General features: G+C 47.6%; 1 protein-coding gene across 1 annotated transcript in view; it reads left to right on the top strand.

Moving 5' to 3' along the window:
• Positions 1–17,518, top strand: part of TTC21B (tetratricopeptide repeat domain 21B) — a 265,962-nt gene that overhangs the window by 150,655 nt on the left and 97,789 nt on the right. The window contains exons 13-14 of the mRNA XM_075317283.1: positions 3,111–3,268; positions 6,134–6,358. Coding sequence (XP_075173398.1) covers positions 3,111–3,268; positions 6,134–6,358 — 383 coding nt within the window. The remainder of the gene's footprint in view (positions 1–3,110; positions 3,269–6,133; positions 6,359–17,518) is intronic.

Raw genomic sequence — 17,518 nt, 5'->3', positions numbered from 1 at the left:
GTTGGGATGACAATCACTTTAAAATAAATGTAATAATGGTTACTCTTGTTTTGTGAGTTTTAGCACCAGATTACTAATACAGTGGAGCCTTGAATTACGAGCATAATTGGTTCCGGGAGTTTGCTCTTAAACCAAGTTACTCTTATAGCAAAGCAAATTTTCCCATAGGAAATAATTGAAACGCAGACAATTCATTCCACAACCCAATAATATTTACTGTATTTGTACAAACCTATTACAGTAATACAAAATAATGTCCTGTATTCATATAACATTATTACAGTGCACTAATACAAAATACTGCACAGTAAAAAACATATAAAACAAATTAAACTGCACGTTATCTTACAAGAGAATTGTGTGCGAGAGGTACAGGACAAGCAATGCACTGTACTGGTTATCAATAAGAAAGTACAATACTGTATCCACAAATGCAAATTGATAGACATGCTATATACAGTGCTGGCCAAAAGTATTGGCACCCCTGCAATTATGTCAGATAATACTCAGTTTCTTCTTGAAGATGATTGCAATCACAAATTCTTTGTTATTATTATCTTCATTTATTTTGCTTGCAATGAAAACACACAAACAAGAATGAAACAAAAATCAAATCATTGATCATTTCACACAAAACTCCAAAAATGGGCCAGACAAAAGTATTGGCACCCTTAAGGCCCCGTCACACTAAGCAACATCGCTAGCAACATCGCTGCTAACGAACAACTTTTGTGACGTAGCAGCGATGTTGCTAGCGATGTTGCTGTGTGTGACATCCAGCAACAACCTGGCCCCTGCTGTGAGGTCGTTGGTTGTTGCTGAATGTCCTGGGCCATTTTTTAGTTGTTGCTGACCCGCTGTGAAGCGCACATCGCTGTGTGTGACAGCGAGACAGCAACAACTAAATGTGCAGGCAGCAGGAGCCGGCTTCTGCGGACGCTGGTAACCAATGTAAACATCGGGTAACCAAGAAGCCCTGTCCTTGGTTACCCGATATTTATTTTTGTTACCAGCCTCCTCCGCTCTCACTGTCTGTGCCGGCTCCTGCTCTGTGCACATGTAGCTGCAGGACACATGGGGTTAATTAACCCGATGTGTGCTGTAACTAGGAGAGCAGGGAGCCAGTGCTAAGCGGTGTGCGCTGCTCCCTGCTCTCTGCACGTGTAGCTGCGTGCGCTGGTGGTAACCAAGGTAAATATCGGGTTGGTTACCCGATATTTACCTTAGTTACCAAGCGCAGCATCTTCCACGCGGCGCTGGGGGCTGGTTGCTGGTGAGCTCACCAGCAACTCGTGTAGCGACGCTCCAGCGATCCCTGCCAGGTCAGGTTGCTGGTGGGATCCCTGGAGCGTCGCAGTGTGACATCTCACCAGCAACCTCCTAGCAACTTACCAGCGATCCCTATCGTTGTTGGGATCGCTGGTAAGTTGTTTAGTGTGACTGGACCTTTAGCCTAATACTTGGTTGCACAACCTTTAGCCAAAATAACTGCAAACAACCGCTTCCGGTAACCATCAATGAGTTTCTTACAATGCTCTGCTGGAATTTTAGACCATTCTTCTTTGGCAAACTGCTCCAGGTCCCTGAGATTGAAGGGCGCCTTCTCCAAACTGCCATTTTGAGATCTCTCCACAGGTGTCTATGGGATTTAGGTCTGGACTCATTGCTGGCCACTTTAGTAGTCTCCAGTGCTTTCTATCAAACCATTTTCTAGTGCTTTTTGAAGTGTGTTTTGGGTCATTGTCCTGCTGGAAGACCTATGACCCCTGAGGGAGACCCAGCTTCTCACACTGGGCCCTACATTATGCTGCAAAATTTGTTGGTAGTCTTCAGACTTCATAATGCCATGCACACGGTCAAGCAGTCCAGTGCCAGAGGCAGCAAAGCAACCCCAAAACATCAGGGAACCTCCGCCATGTTTGATTGTAGGGACCGTGTTCTTTTCTTTGAATGCCTCTTTTTTTTTTTCCTGTAAACTCTATGTTGATGGCTTTTCCCAAAAAGCTCTACTTTTGTCTCATCTGACCAGAGAACATTCTTCCAAAACGTTTTAGGTTTTCTCAGGTAAGTTTTGGCAAACTCCAGCCTGGCTTTTTTATGTCTCGGGGTAAGAAGTGGGGTCTTCCTGGGTATCCTACCATACAGTCCCTTTTCATTCAGACGCCAGCAGATAGTACGGGTTGACACTGTTGTACCTACGGACTGCAGGGCAGCTTGAACTTGTTTGGATGTTAATCAAGCTTCTTTATCCACGATCCGCACAATCTTGTGTTGAAATCTCTCTTCAATTTTTCTTTTCCTTCCACATCTAGGGAGGTTAGCCACAGTGCCATGGGCTTTAAGCTTCTTGATGACACTGCGCACCGTAGACACAGGGACTTTCAGGTCTTTGGATATGGACTTGTAGCCTTGAGATTGCTCATGCTTCCTCACAATTTGGATTCTCAAGTCCTCAGACAGTTCTTTGGTCTTCTTTCTTTTCTCCATGCTCAATGTGGTGCACACAAGGACACAGGACAGAGGCTGAGTCAACTTTAATCCATGTCAACTGGCTGCAAGTGTGATTTAGTTATTGCCAACACCTGTTAGGTGCCACAGGTAAGTTACAGGGGCTGTTAATTACACAAATTAGAGAAGCATCACATGATTTTTCAAACAGTGCCAATACTTTTGTCCACCCCCTTTTTATGTTTGGTGTGGAATTATATCCAATTTGGCTTTATGACAATTTTTTTATTTTTTTTTTCATTGAAGACAAATTAAATGAAGATAATACCCAAAAATTTGTGATTGCAATCATTTTCAAGATGAAACTGAGTATTCTCTGACAGAATTGCAGGGGTGCCAATACTTTTGGCCAGCACTGTAGTATATACTGTACAATGGTATACTGTATACAGTACTTATGTACGGAAAGTTACCTCCAGAGTGGGTCAGAGGGCTGTGAAAGAACAGAACCGGAAGCGTGCACGGGGAGCATTTGCTCTTATTGTAAAGCATTGCTCTTAAACCAAATTACAAATTTTTAGAAATCTTTGCTTGTCTTTCAAAACGCTCTCAAACCAAGTTACTCTTAATCCAAGGTTCCACTGTATTTTTTTATTCTTTAGGTGATATTGAAGCGGCCCAGAGTAGCCTCCAGCGCTGTCTTGAGCATAACCCGTCGTACGCTGATGCACATCTTCTGATGGCTCAGGTGTACTTACACCAGGACAACCTACAGCTGTGCTCTCACTCTTTAGAGCTCTGCTTGAGTTATAGCTTTGAGGTGAGTTGTTTAAAAAATGTGATGGTATCTAGATTTAAAAAAGTATTAAATAGTGTTAAATATTGAACTATTGTATAAAAAAAAATTATCTAAAAATGCAGTTTTTATGTTGACACTAGAGATGAGCGACCCTGAGGTTCGGTATTTGAACCGAACACCAAATTTAAAAACAAGGTTTGGGTTTCAGAATCGGGTGCTTTACGTGTAAACAAAACTTGTACAAGCAAAGCTGTGCTCAGCCCAGTTCGAGACACTTGCAGTATTTGAATGGCACACACTGGGGGTAACAACAGCATGATCACATGTAGTGGGCACCAAAAAAAAAGTTTGATAAAGCCCTCCTACCCTCCCCCGGCCCTTGGAAGTATTCTGGCTGGCTGTATGTGGGCGGAGACTCAAATTGCCAGGGTTTGGGTCAAGATCGAGCTTGTGGAGCTAGGCTTGTTTGCTGGTGCTGAACCGAGCCTCGACGGAACTGCTCACCTCTAGTTGACACATCAACTCCTCCAAAAAAAATAATTCATCCAAAAAAATCAAAAAGGTTGTGGCTTTTGGGAAGAAATTACCAAAGTTCAAAAACAAACTACAGTGGAACCTTGGTTTACGATAACAATCCGTTCTGGGAGTGTGCTTGTAAACCAAGTTACTCGTTCAGCAAAGCAAAATTTCCCATAGGAAATAATGCAAGCTCAGACAATTCCTTCCACAACTTGTTCAATGTCCCATCCTGGACCCCTATTGTGCCATTCCACACACATACAAACATACACACACACACACCTTCCATTCTCTTGCCAACCTCCTGGTTCTTGTAGTCCGCCGGTACAAGATGTGGATCGGGTAACCATCGCGACGATGGAGGAACCTCCGCACGCTGACGTCAAAGGCATGAGCCGCTTGCCTCTGATTGGTCAGCGCACTGCCTTTGAGAAGAGGCTGACAGTGGAGGTTCCTCCCTTGTCGCGATGGTTACCTGATACACATCCTGTACCGGTGAACTACAAGTACCATGAGGCCGGCGATGGAACGGAAGGTAAGGTGAGCATAATATGTATGTTGTGTGTGTTTGTGCAGACTGCAAGAGCGGGTCAGAGTGCGGTGAAAGTACGAACCGGAAGTGTGTGGGGGGGAGTATTTGCTCATACAGCAAAGCATTGCTCCTAAACTGAGTTACAAATGTACAGCAAGCTTTGCTCGTATAGCGAAATACTCGCACACCAAGTTACTCGTAAACCGAGGTTCCACTGTATTAAAATGAAATGGCTCACTCCACATGTGTCCAGTCTCTGCTCACCCAGCCTGACTGACACCTGCAGCTTCTACTGAGCATTGTGAGATCTCAGCAGGGAGGAGGCACAGTGAGGATGAGGAGCTGTCAACCAGGCTTAGGTGTGCAGAGTTTGAGTTAAACTTTCATAAAGGGTTATACTGTCTTTCTGACATGGATTTTCTGCAGCACTTTACAATTCAGAGGATACATATACAGACAATATCAGATGTTAGCGTAACACAAGCCAAGAGGTATGAGGGTCCTGCTCAAACCTTACAGTCTAGTAGATATATGTAATGCAGTAACCAGTTTCTGATTAATGTGGCCCATGGTTCGAGCAGCATGAATCCCGCTACAGGTTCCCTCTATGAGCGTCTCTTGCTGACTATTTGGCCACACTGAGCACTGCTCTATTACATTAATCCTATTAATTTCACATATCTTTCAACTGCAATATAAAAACTAACTAAAAAAAAACAGAACCCTATTAATTGGAGAAACAACACAATGGAAACTTGGTTCTGTTGTTTTTGACAACGGTGTATAAAGAACTTTATATGCGCCAGATTCCTGCTCCCTCCTTCTGGCTGTAGGACAACTTGCTTCAGCTACTGGTCTGCAGTTAAAGTTGTGGCAGGTTAACAGGATGTTCCCATTATATCCCTAAAATATGTCATGTATGATTGGCCTGGTCCACTATCTGGGACCCCATCAATTTTGGGGATGAAGGGGCTGGAATACAGGTGTAGTCCTGAGACTTCCTTTAAACTTGTTCTGCATGGTGGTTTCCCCTGCCACCCGGCTATGCAGGAAGCTGCAGCCGCGTCTATTGACTTTAAGGGAATCTGTCACCAGGTTTTTGACACCCTATGTGAGAGCAGCATAATGTAGGGGCAGAGATCCTTAATCCTGCCATGTATCACTTACTGGGCTGCTTATTGTAGTTTTGATAAATTTTACTGTTTAATCAGCAGGAGATTATCATCAAAGGACTTTTTGGCATGCTGCCATCATATTCATGAGCTCTGTATAAATGCTAGATCTGCAGGATAGAAAACATTGATTTTTATCAAAATGACAGCAAACAGCTCAGTAAGTGACACATCGCGGGAATCAGGGTCTCTGTCTCTACATTATGCTGCTCTCAGATGGGGGAGCAAAAGCCTGCTGACAGATTCCCTTTAAATGGGGCCTATACAACCAGTGTCTGGGCCGCTGCTGTGCCTTATGGTGGTGGGGATCTGACTATATTCTAAAATGGGGATAACCCTCTTCAAGACATTTTCATTACAGAAGTCCCATCCTTAGGAATTATTCCTGCCGCTGCATAAAATATTTCACATTACAAAGTAGCCATTGAAATAGGTGACTGCTCATGTAATGCAATGGCTGCCAAAGAGAGAGGGATCACAACATAATCGTGGTTCTGGACAGATTTTCAAGCCATAAGTAAACCCCTTTTAATTCGGGGTATATTTAAAGTGACAGTACCCCTTTATCCTGCATTTGTCTATTTCCTATGTAATGTGAGTACATAGTGAAGATTCATGGCCCTCGGTCTCCTGACATATAAAGCTTTGTGCTCTTGATCACAGATTCGTGAATATCCATTGTACAATCTCCTGAAAGCGCAGACCCAGAAACGAATGGGAGACATTCAGGAGGCCATTAAAACACTGCAGATGGCGATGAGCTTACCCGGGATGAAGAAGAGCGGATCTGCTGTAAAAGCCAAAGGAAAAAAAGTAGACGTCGGCGCAAGTGACCTAGTGTCCATCTTCCTGGAACTGGTGGATTGTCATCGCTTGAACGGAGAACAGGTAACAGAGGGAAAGCGTCCGCTAATACATGTCTCATCACAACTAGAGGACTTGGTATATGGGTTATCAGAATTCTACTTTACAATGATTTACATAGGTCCGCCTTATAATAAAAACAACCACTGCAGCATTTTTACAGTTAGAGGTTATCTGGACTTTGTTTATTTTTTATATATTGGAAAGTATTTACAGGCAGGCAGCTGCTCACTATATATACATGTATAGATGACTCTTAAGCCTGCTTTACACAGGACGACCGATCGTGCAATTTCACGAGCAATCGTACCCGCCCCCGTCGTTTGTGCGTCACAGGCAATTGATTGCCCGTGGCGCACAAACTCGTTAACCCCCTGTCACACGTACTTACCTCCCATGCGACGTCACTGTGGGCGGCGAACATCCACTTCCTGAAGGGGGAGGGACGTTCAGCGTCACTGCGACGTCACGCGGCGGCCGGCCAATAGAAGCGGAGGGGCGGAGATGAGCGGGATGTAAACATCCCGCCCACCTTTTTCCTTCCACATAGCAAGCGGGATGCAGGTAAGCTGTGTTCATCGTTCCCGTGGTGTCACACGGAGCGACGTGTGATGCCACGGAAACGATGAACAACCGGCGCCATTTTTCATAAACTATTTTATGAAACCTTGTGACTTACGATTTGTGAGCGATACTGCGTCGCTAGGGGGTGTCACACAGGCCGACGTCGCAAGCGGTGCCGGATGTGCGTCACAAAAACCGTGACCCCGATGATCTATCGCAGAATAGATCGTCTCGTGTAAAGCAGCCTTTAGGCCCTGTTCCCACGGGACAATGTACCCGCAGATTTTGCCGTGGAAAACCTGTGGATTTATCTGGATTTTCAAGATAAATCCACAGGTTGTAGCAAGTACAGACACTCCCCATGTTTCCTTATGGGATTTGTGGAGAAATGTATCAATGCTGCGGTATGTTCAGCTGGAGAATATGCTGCGGATGTCCCGCAGCTGCCCATAAGTGCATGTCCATTATTCAAAAATTAGGAATAACCCCGGCACACTACCCACTCCCACAAAAAGGAAGAGAAAATGACGGTTGAAATGCAAATTTCTTTATTGATCAAATATTTTTTCTGTGAACATTGTATACGTGCTATTCGTCCACAATGAGTCGACGTTTCGGCCGTAGACCTTCGTCATACTGGACTTTATCAGAATTTGTATGATAGATACAATGTCACTTCAAATCTGAGTAGCAATATATGTAAAGGAGGGAATTGCACGCACTGGGTGCACCCCCAGAAGAAGGCATTAAGATCGAAACCTAGGTCGGGTTCTCTCGGATTCTCACCCCACAGCTCAGGTATATGACTTTCTTACTTATGGTGTGCTGTTTTGGTTTGCTTACATCTACTGTTTTGCCTCCTGACACTGCTTAGCTTTTTTTGTATGACCATTGGTCCCTAGGGCATGCTGTTTGGCAGCCATTTATATTTCACCACATGAGCAGTGTTTGATAGGCATCCCAGTGTGATGTTTGAGTATAGCCTTTTCAACCTGTATAGACTTGATTACTGAGTTGTGGTGTGAGTACGCCACCTGCTGGTTTTCTCATTTCAAATCCTTTTTTTAACCTTTTATACCTTCCGTAAGCTTTGTATTGAATAAACTTTCATAATTTTTCTAAGCCTTGTGTACAGCAATGGATAGCTGCGGATTCCGGGGAGCAGCTTCGAGAAACCTGCAGTCAAACCTGTGGAAATAACCGCGGGTACGTTGTCCCGTGGGCACATAGCCTTAAGGCTACTTTACACGCTGCGATATCGGTCCCAATATCGCTAGCGTGGGTACCCGCCCCCATCTGTTGTGCGACACGGGCAAATCGCTGCCCGTGCCGCACAACATCGCGCAGACCCGTCACACATACTTACCTGCCCGGCGACGTCGCTGTGACCGGCGAACCGCCTCCTTTCTAAGGGGGCGGTCCGTGCGGTGTCACAGCGACGTCACTGAGCGGCCGCCCAATAGAAGCGGAGGGGCGGAGATGAGTGGCCGGAACATCCCGCCCACCTCCTTCCTTCCGCATAGCGGCCGGGAGGCAGGTAAGGAGAGGTTCCTCGTTCCTGCGGCGTCACACATAGCGATGTGTGCTGCCGCAGGAGCGACGAACTACATCGTTACTGCTGCAGTAACGATAATCGAGAATGGACCCCCATGTCACCGATGAGCGATTTTGCACGTTTTTGCAACGATGCAAAATCGCACATCGGTGTCACACGCAGCAACATCGCTAATGCGGCCGGATGTGCGTCACAAATTCCGTGACCCCAACGACTCCGCATTAGCGATGTCGCAGCGTGTAAAGCCCCCTTTAGAATAGAACTGGAAAACAAATGACCAAAGATACAAATTTACTAATTTTATTGATTAAATTACATTACCCACACACCTAAAGATAAGATAAAAATCACACCATTAAAGGGAATCTGTCACCAAGTTTTTGCTACCTCATCTGAGAGCATTACTTACAGCAAAGAACGGCAGCAGTTGTACATCGCCCAGGCCAAAAACAGCAGGATGCAGCTAAGCCCCCGCTAAGTGGAGGCATCACAGGTGCAGGAGGAGCAAATCACACACACTTCCAAAAATATGGAGGGTGATTGCTGGATGATAAAACTGCACACCGATGGCTTGCATAGAGCGCTGTTCACACTAGCAGATGCAAAATCACAAGCCCCCTCCGTTTCTTGGAAGTGTGTGTGTGATTTGCTCCTCCTGCACCTGTGATGCCTCCACTTAGTGGGGGTTTAGCTGTATCCTGCTAGAGTACTAGTTTTTGGCCTGGGCGATGTACAACTGCAGCCCTAGCTTTGCTGTAAGTAGTGCTTAATTTTTGGAGGATATTTATTCCTCTTTTTGTTGCTTTTTTTCTCATCTGAGAGCAGCATAATGTAGGGGCAGAAACCCTGATTCCAGCGATGTGTCACTTACCGAGCTGTTTGCTGTCATTTTGATAAAATCACTCTTTTCTCTGCTGCAGATCTAGCAGTTATACAGAGTGCATGAATATGCTGGACTACTTGCAGCTCGCCATGTAGTCCTGTAATGATAATCTACTGCTCACTAAACAGTGATTTTATCAAAACTACACTAAGCAGCCCAGTAAGTGAGACATAACTGGAATCAGGGTCTCTGCCCCTACGTTATGCTGCTCTCAGATTAGGTGGCAAAAACCTGGTGACAGATTTCCTTTAAACACAAGAAGCAGCAGTGTGGTCAATAGGGGGTCACACTATGGCAGGAAGTACAGAAAAAAATACATAATAGTTACATAAATTGTTGTACAAAAGGGGTTTTTAATGCCTGCACAAGAAAAAAAATCATAATAAATATATAGACAGAGATTTACAAAAAAGATAGTGGCAATATGGAGCTATTCAAGTAATAAATATATCAATAACAAATGGAATCTAATCCAAAAGATTACATGAAATAACAAACATCAAGCAATCCATAGATCTAATAGAGTGCAAAGACAGATTTAACCACCAAACAGTGCAATAATCAATGTACCAGTGACTAGACCACACTGCGCAGTGCTCCAACGCACGTTTTGACTACAGCTTTGTTAAGTGGGAGTGTCCTTGGTCACTTTTTATAGTGTATGTGTCCCCTCTGTTCAACGGTCTTCAAATGGGTCCATGTTGACCACCCGTCCACACATCATACGCTGCACCTGGTGTCCTTGAGGTCACGTTTCCCCAGGATAATATCTGATCGGATGCTGGATGGGGAGGAAGTGATGATACGGCCGACACATGCATCCACAGAAGGCACAGTTCCCCATATTGAAATTGGGGACCAGAATGGGATAGACAATCATTATATATTCACAATGATAAATATATTTCTGAATATAATACAACAGAAATGGACAATGTAGCAGAGTATTTCATGACATTAGAACAGTGTCAGATGTTTCAGCGGACTTTGCTGCCATCTTGTGATTAAGAAAGGATATTACAATCTCATTATTGTCTGAGTATCCAATGATGAAAGAGCATGTGCAAAAATAGGTGATGGAAAATATGTACAGATTAGCATGTAAAGGGTTAAACATTATCGCTTAAATGTGCATATTTGAATAGGGATTGGATTAACAGAAAAATGGGATAAAAGAAAAGAAAAAATAAATAAAATAGAGGCGATTGAAAAAAGGAGATGAGGTTATGTGCATTATTAAAAATGTTACAATATATGTGGGTGCAGATGATAAATCCCATATTGTGCAAGGTAACGGGAGTGTGTGAAAAATGAAAATGCAGAAAATAAGACAACACGTAAATGTAAATAGCCATAATAAAGTTAAATGTAGATAAAGTGACAAAACTGATGGTGTGATGGTGTAAAAATAGGTATGGGTCAGAGATACCATAAAGAAAATGCGGAAAAGGTAATGAATAAAAGGAAAAGTGAAGAATAAATAACTAAAGAATAACCAGAAAAAATAATAAGAAAAATATATATAAATAATAAAAAATGTTTGAAAAAAAAAAAAAAGAATATTTACCGTATTTTTCGCTTTATAAGACGCACCTGATTATAAGACGCACCCCCAAATTTGGTGAAGGAAAAGAGAATTTTCTTTATCGTTCCTATGGGAGACACAGACAATGGGTGTTTAGCTTCTGCCTCCGGAGGACACACAAAGTACTACACTTAAAAGTGTAGCTCCTCCCTCTGAGCTTATACACCCCCTGGAGAACCAGATCTAGCCAATTTATCGCTTTGTGTTCAGGAGGCATACATCCACACATGCATTCTCATCTGATTTTTGATTTTTGGAAAGAGTTTGAAGAAAGCGGGTCCAAGTCTGGACCCCCGGCATGTCCCTTCTCACCCCACTGTGTCGGCGGTGTTGTTAAGGTTGATTCCAAGGCTGGAGCCTTACATGCCGCGCTCCTTCACCATCCCTCCTGGGCTCTGGCTTGAAGTGGGAGCCAGCACGGTTCTCCATGCTTGGCAGGAGACCGGTGTCCATCCGCAGCCCTTCAGGATCCTGCTGGACCGGAGCACTCATCCCCAGGGACTTGGAACCCTGCGTCTCAGCAAGCTAAGTACCTGAGGCGTTTATATATTGGGGGTCCCTGTACTTTATTGTTGTGGGAGAGTGTCCTGATTGTGTTTTATGATATTTCCGGCGGGTTCTCTGGCTGTCGCCTGAGAACCGCGCCGATGGTGCCTGCACGCTGGCCGCACCGCTCAAATTTAGGCCCCGGCTTCGCCGGAGGCCTAGTTTCGGTTTCTCTGCCCTCGCATGTCACTCATGCAGAGGGACAGGCTCGGCTCCGCCCGGCGGCCGTTGTGCACAGGGGAGGGACACTCCTCACTGAAGTGTATGTCCCCTCCCCTGTAGGTCTCTATGGCCCTCCAGATCCCGCTCCCAAGCAAGTCCCGCCCCCTCTCTTCCCTCCGGCGGCCATTTTCTCAGCGTTCCCCCTGCGATCAGTCATTGCAGCGCTGGTCTGCAGCATCCCTGCTGAGGTGCTGTGCTTGGGGGTCCGGGCTTCGGGATCTGGAGGGCACACAACACCGCTCCAGCGGTCTGGTAAGCCACAACCTCTGGTTGTGGACCTCTGTATATACTCTCTGGGGGTCATTCCCTGGCAGAGCCCCCACTCCAGCAGCATGTCTCACACGAGGAGCAAGGCTCCAAAGCTATATTCAGTATGCACTGCATGTAAGCTCCTACTGCCTGAACCGAGCACATATCCACATTGTGATGCCTGCTCTAACCTGGCGGTGCCTCAGCCTGGAGTCTCACCACCAGTGGTCTCTCAGGCTGCTCCTGCTCCTGTGGCTGAACCCCCGGCTTGGGTAGAATCTTTTTCTAGGTCTATCTCCCAGTCTTTTGCCGACTCCATGGGACTTCTGTCCAGGACTTTGCTGAATATGCATCAGCCCCCTTCACAGGGTGCCTCTGCTGCTAGGGGTCTCTCAGGACCGGAGCTCACAGAGGATTCATCATCTGGTCCCAGACCCCGTCCTTCTAAGAAGAGACACAGGGTTCCCTCTCCTTCCTCGTCCCGCGGCTCTGATTCAGGAGCTCACTCGCAGGACGAGGAGGATACCTTTACGGGGGGCTCGGAGGTTAACTCCATGTATCCCATTGATCTGTCCGAAAGTGACTCAGATGTTAGTGATTTGATTGCGTCCATTAATTCTGTACTGGATCTCAATCCGCCAGTATCAGAGGAACAACACTCTCTGGCAGAAAAGCACCAGTTTACCTCGCCTAAGAGGGCAAAGAGTGTGTTCTTTAACCACTCCAGTTTTCAGGCCGCTGTGACCAAGCCCAGGGCCTGCCCTGACAAACGCTTCCCAAAGCATGGTTCTGATGACCGTTTTCCCTTTCCACCTGAGGTGGTCAAGGAGTGGGCTCATTCCCCAAAGGTAGACCCCCCGGTGTCTAGACTCTCAGCCCGGACCGTTGCATCGGTGGCTGATGGCACCTCTCTTAAGGATTCCACTGACCGCCAGATTGACCTTCTGGCCAAATCTGTATATGAAGCGGCAGGGGCCTCGTTTTCCCCGACTTTTGCAGCAGTGTGGGCTCTGAAAGCCATCTCTGCTTCTCTAGGGGGGATGCATTCCCTCATCAGGGAATCTATGCCCGAAATGGTTGCCTTAACTTCCCAAGCTTCGGCTTTTTCATCCTATGCCATGTCTGCCATGCTGGAGGCTTCTCACCGCACTGCGGTGGCTTCGGCTAATTCCCTCACTATCCGCAGGATCTTGTGGCTTCGAGAGTGGAAGGCAGATGCTTCTTCAAAGACGTACCTTGCTGGACTCCCTTTTGCTGGGTCCCGGCTGTTAGGTGAACAGCTGGATGAAATTATTAAGGAAGCTACTGGCGGGAAGAGTACTTCCATGCCACAAGCCAAAACCAGGAAACCTGTCCAGGGCAGGAATCAGTCGAGATTTCGTTCCTTTCGTTCCTCCAACTCGTCGTCCTCTAAGCCCTCGGCCTCGTCCACTAACTCAGCCAAGGACCAGAAATCCAACTGGCGCCCAAAAGCGCGTCCACAAAAGACCGCAGGAGGTGCTGCCGCCAAGGCAGCGTCCTCGTGACTATCTGCCCGCTCCAGCAACATCCTTAGTCGGTGGCAGGCTCTCCCACTTTGGCGACGCGTGGTTTCAACACGTCTCCGATCAGTGGGTGCGGGATATCATCTCCCACGGCTACAGGATAGAATTCTCTTCCAGCCCGCCAAACAGATTTTTTCTGTCAACTCCCCCCTGCTGCAAGGCCGCCGCCTTCTCTCAGGCCGTGGCATCCTTGCAGGCCAACGGAGTAATTGTATCGGTTCCCGCCCGGGAACGGTTCAGAGGTTTCTACTCAAATCTCTTCCTAGTCCCCAAAAAGGACGGTTCCTTCCGGCCCATCCTGGATCTCAAGCTTCTCAACAAGCATATTCAGGTGCGGCATTTTCGCATGGAGTCTCTGCGGTCAGTCATTGCCTCAATGAACCAAGGGGATTTCCTGGCATCCATCGACATCAGAGATGCCTATCTGCATGTGCCAATTGCAGTTTCACACCAGCGTTGGCTACGTTTTGCAATCGGAGAGGAACATTTCCAATTCGTGGCTCTTCCCTTCGGGTTAGCCACGGCCCCTCGGGTATTCACCAAGGTCATGGCAGCAGTGATTGCGGTTCTGCACCTCCAGGGGTTGGCAGTGATTCCTTACCTGGACGACCTTCTAGTCAAGGCTTCATCCAGCGCAGACTGTCAGCGGAGTGTCTCGCTCACTCTCGCCACTCTAGCCCAATTCGGGTGGCTTGTCAATCTTCCCAAATCCACTCTGACTCCGACCCAGAGTCTCACGTACCTAGGGATGCAGTTCGAGACTTTGCCGGCACTTGTGAAGTTGCCCTTAATCAAACAGCAGTCCCTCCAACTGGCGGTGCGCTCTCTGCTGAGGCCCCGCCGTTATTCTTTCAGGCGCCTGATGCAGGTGCTGGGTCAGATGGTGGCGTCAATGGAGGCTGTTCCCTTTGCCCAGTTCCATCTGCGTCCCCTGCAGCTGGACATTCTCCGCTGTTGGGACAAGCGGCCTTCCTCCTTGCACAGGTTAGTGGCTCTGTCGCCACAGACCAGGAGCTCTCTTCAGTGGTGGCTTCGGCCCCTCTCTCTGTCTCAGGGGCGCTCCTTTCTGACCCCGTCCTGGGTGATCCTCACCACGGATGCCAATCTATCCGGCTGGGGAGCGGTATGTCTCCACCACCGAGCGCAGCGCACTTGGACTCCGTCCGAGTCAGCCCTTTCGATCAATGTGCTGGAAACCAGAGCCGTGCTTCTGGCTCTCCTAGCTTTTCACCACCTGTTGGCGGGCAAGCACATCCGAGTCCAGTCAGACAACGCAACAGCGGTTGCCTACATCAATCACCAAGGCGGGACACGCAGCCGCCTGGCAATGTTGGAGGTACAACGCATCCTTCAATGGGCGGAGGACTCCAAGTCCACCATATCCGCAGTCCACATTCCAGGCGTGGAAAACTGGGAGGCAGATTATCTCAGCCGTCAAACCGTGGACAGTGGCGAGTGGTCCCTGCACCCGGCAGTTTTTCAGTCAATCTGCCGCAAATGGGGCACTCCGGACGTGGACCTAATGGCATCCCGTCACAACAACAAAGTTCCCGTTTACGTGGCTCGCTCCCACGATCCTCAGGCATTCGCCGCGGATGCTCTGGTTCAAGACTGGTCCCAGTTTCGTCTGTCCTACGTGTTTCCCCCTCTAGCTCTCTTGCCCAGAGTCCTGCGCAAGATCAGAATGGAGGGCCGTCGAGTCATCCTCATTGCTCCGGACTGGCCCAGGCGAGCTTGGTACCCAGACCTGCTCCATCTGTCCGTAGAGGTGCCGTGGCATCTTCCGGACCGTCCAGACCTTCTCTCACAAGGTCCGTTTTTCCGCCAGAATTCTGCGGCTCTCAGATTGACGGCGTGGCTCTTGAGTCCTGGATCTTGACGGCTTCTGGTATCCCTCCTGAAGTCATCTCCACTATGACTCGAGCCCGTAAGTCTTCCTCCGCCAAGATCTATCACAGGACTTGGAAAATTTTCCTGTCCTGGTGTCGCTCTTCCGGCCATCCTCCTTGGCCTTTTTCCTTGCCGACCCTTCTGTCCTTTCTACAGTCCGGTCTGCAGCTAGGACTGTCCCTCAACTCTCTCAGGGACTAGTCTCGGCTCTGTCAGTGCTGTTCCAGCGGCGTATCGCCCGGCTGGCTCAGGTCCGCACCTTCATGCAGGGCGGCGCCTCTCACATCATTCCACCTTACCGGCGGCCCTTGGATCCCTGGGACCTCAATTTGGTTCTCACGGTTTTGCAGAAACCCCCCTTTGAGCCTCTTAGGGAGGTTTCTTTGTTTCGTCTTTCACAGAAAGTGGTATTTCTAGTGGCCATAACTTCCCTCAGGAGAGTCTCCGATTTGGCTGCGCTCTCTTCGGAGTCACCTTTTTTGGTTTTTCATCAAGACAAGGTGGTTCTCCGTCCGACTCCGGACTTTCTTCCTAAGGTGGTCTCTCCTTTCCACCTTAACTAGGACATTACCCTACCTTCCTTTTGTCCGGCTCCTGTTCATCGCTTTGAAAAAGCGTTGCATACTCTGGATCTGGTGCGTGCTCTCCGGATCTATGTGTCTCGCACCGCTGCTCTTAGGCGGTGCACCTCTCTTTTTGTGCTAACCACAGGTCGGCGCAAGGGCCTCTCTGCTTCTAAGCCGACCTTAGCCCGTTGGATTAGGTCGACCATTTCGGATGCCTACCAGTGTTCTCAGGTGCCTCCCCCGCCGGGGATCAAGGCACACTCGACCAGAGCTGTCGGTGCCTCTTGGGCTTTTAAGGCACCAGGCTACGGCTCAACAAGTCTGTCAGGCTGCCACTTGGACTAGCCTGCATACCTTTTCAAAGGAGGTAGAGGAAAAAAAAGGTATTCAGCTCACCCATGTAAGGTCCTCCAGTCTGCGGTTGATGCACGTAGTCCTGCGGACAGGCAGGTCCGGCTTCAGAGTAAACGGTAATAGAAAATGAGTTGGACTCAGCACCAATATGAATGAATAAAAATCTTCATGCTTTATTTGAAAAGTTTAAAAAATAAAGAAAAGGTCACAAATCATCCAAAATCGCCATGCGACTTGCCGTGCGGCTACCTTTTCAAAGCACTACCAAGTGCATGCTCATGCTTCGGCAGATGCGAGCTTGGGCAGACGCATCCTTCAGGCGGCTGTCACCCATTTGTGAAGTTGGGCTCCGCCTACTTCTTAGTTTTTCTGTTTATTCCCACCCATGGACTGCTTTGAGACGTCCCATTGTCTGGGTCTCCCATAGGAACGATAAAGAAAAAGAGAATTTTGTTTACTTACCGTAAATTCTTTTTCTTATAGTTCCGTATTGGGAGACCCAGCTCCCTCCCTGTTGCCTGTTGGCAATTTCTTGTTCCGCGTGTTATCACCGGCTGTTGTCGTGGACAGAGTCTCCGGTTGTTCCGGTTCTTGCTCTGTTTTACTTGTGGGTGGCTATTCTCCTTCAGCTTTTGCACTATACTGGCTAGATCTGGTTCTCCAGGGGGTGTATAAGCTCAGAGGGAGGAGCTACACTTTTAAGTGCAGTACTTTGTGTGTCCTCCGGAGGCAGAAGCTAAACACCTATTGTCTGGGTCTCCCAATACGGAACTATAAGAAAAAGAATTTACGGTAAGTAAACAAAATTCTCTTTTTTTTTTAATGTTAAATGGGGTCCATCTTATAATGCCAGTGTCCGTCTAACAAATTATATAGGGAATATGTCCCTCATAGCCCCCCATCCTAAAATTAGCCCCCTCATCTGGATATGGCTCCCTTATATTGAATATAGCCCCCTTGTGCTGGCACACGTTCCCCTGTGCTGCCTATGGCCCCCTATGGATTGCATACGTTCCCCTGTGCTGCCTATGGCCCCCTATGGATTGCATACGTTCCCCTGTGCTGCCTATGGTACCCTATGGATTGCATACGTTCCCCTGTGCTGCCTATGGCCCCCTATGGATTGCATATGCTCCCCTGTGCTACCTATGGTCCCCTATGGATTGCACACGTTCCCCTGTGTTAGATATCGCCCCCAGGCTGCTGCCCATAGTAAAATAAAACAC

Source organism: Anomaloglossus baeobatrachus, chromosome 7 (assembly GCF_048569485.1).
Source record: "Anomaloglossus baeobatrachus isolate aAnoBae1 chromosome 7, aAnoBae1.hap1, whole genome shotgun sequence".
In the NCBI taxonomy this organism is placed as follows: domain Eukaryota; kingdom Metazoa; phylum Chordata; class Amphibia; order Anura; family Aromobatidae; genus Anomaloglossus; species Anomaloglossus baeobatrachus.
Note: the sequence above shows the minus strand (reverse complement) of the source record. Positions and strands in the feature narration are given on the sequence as shown.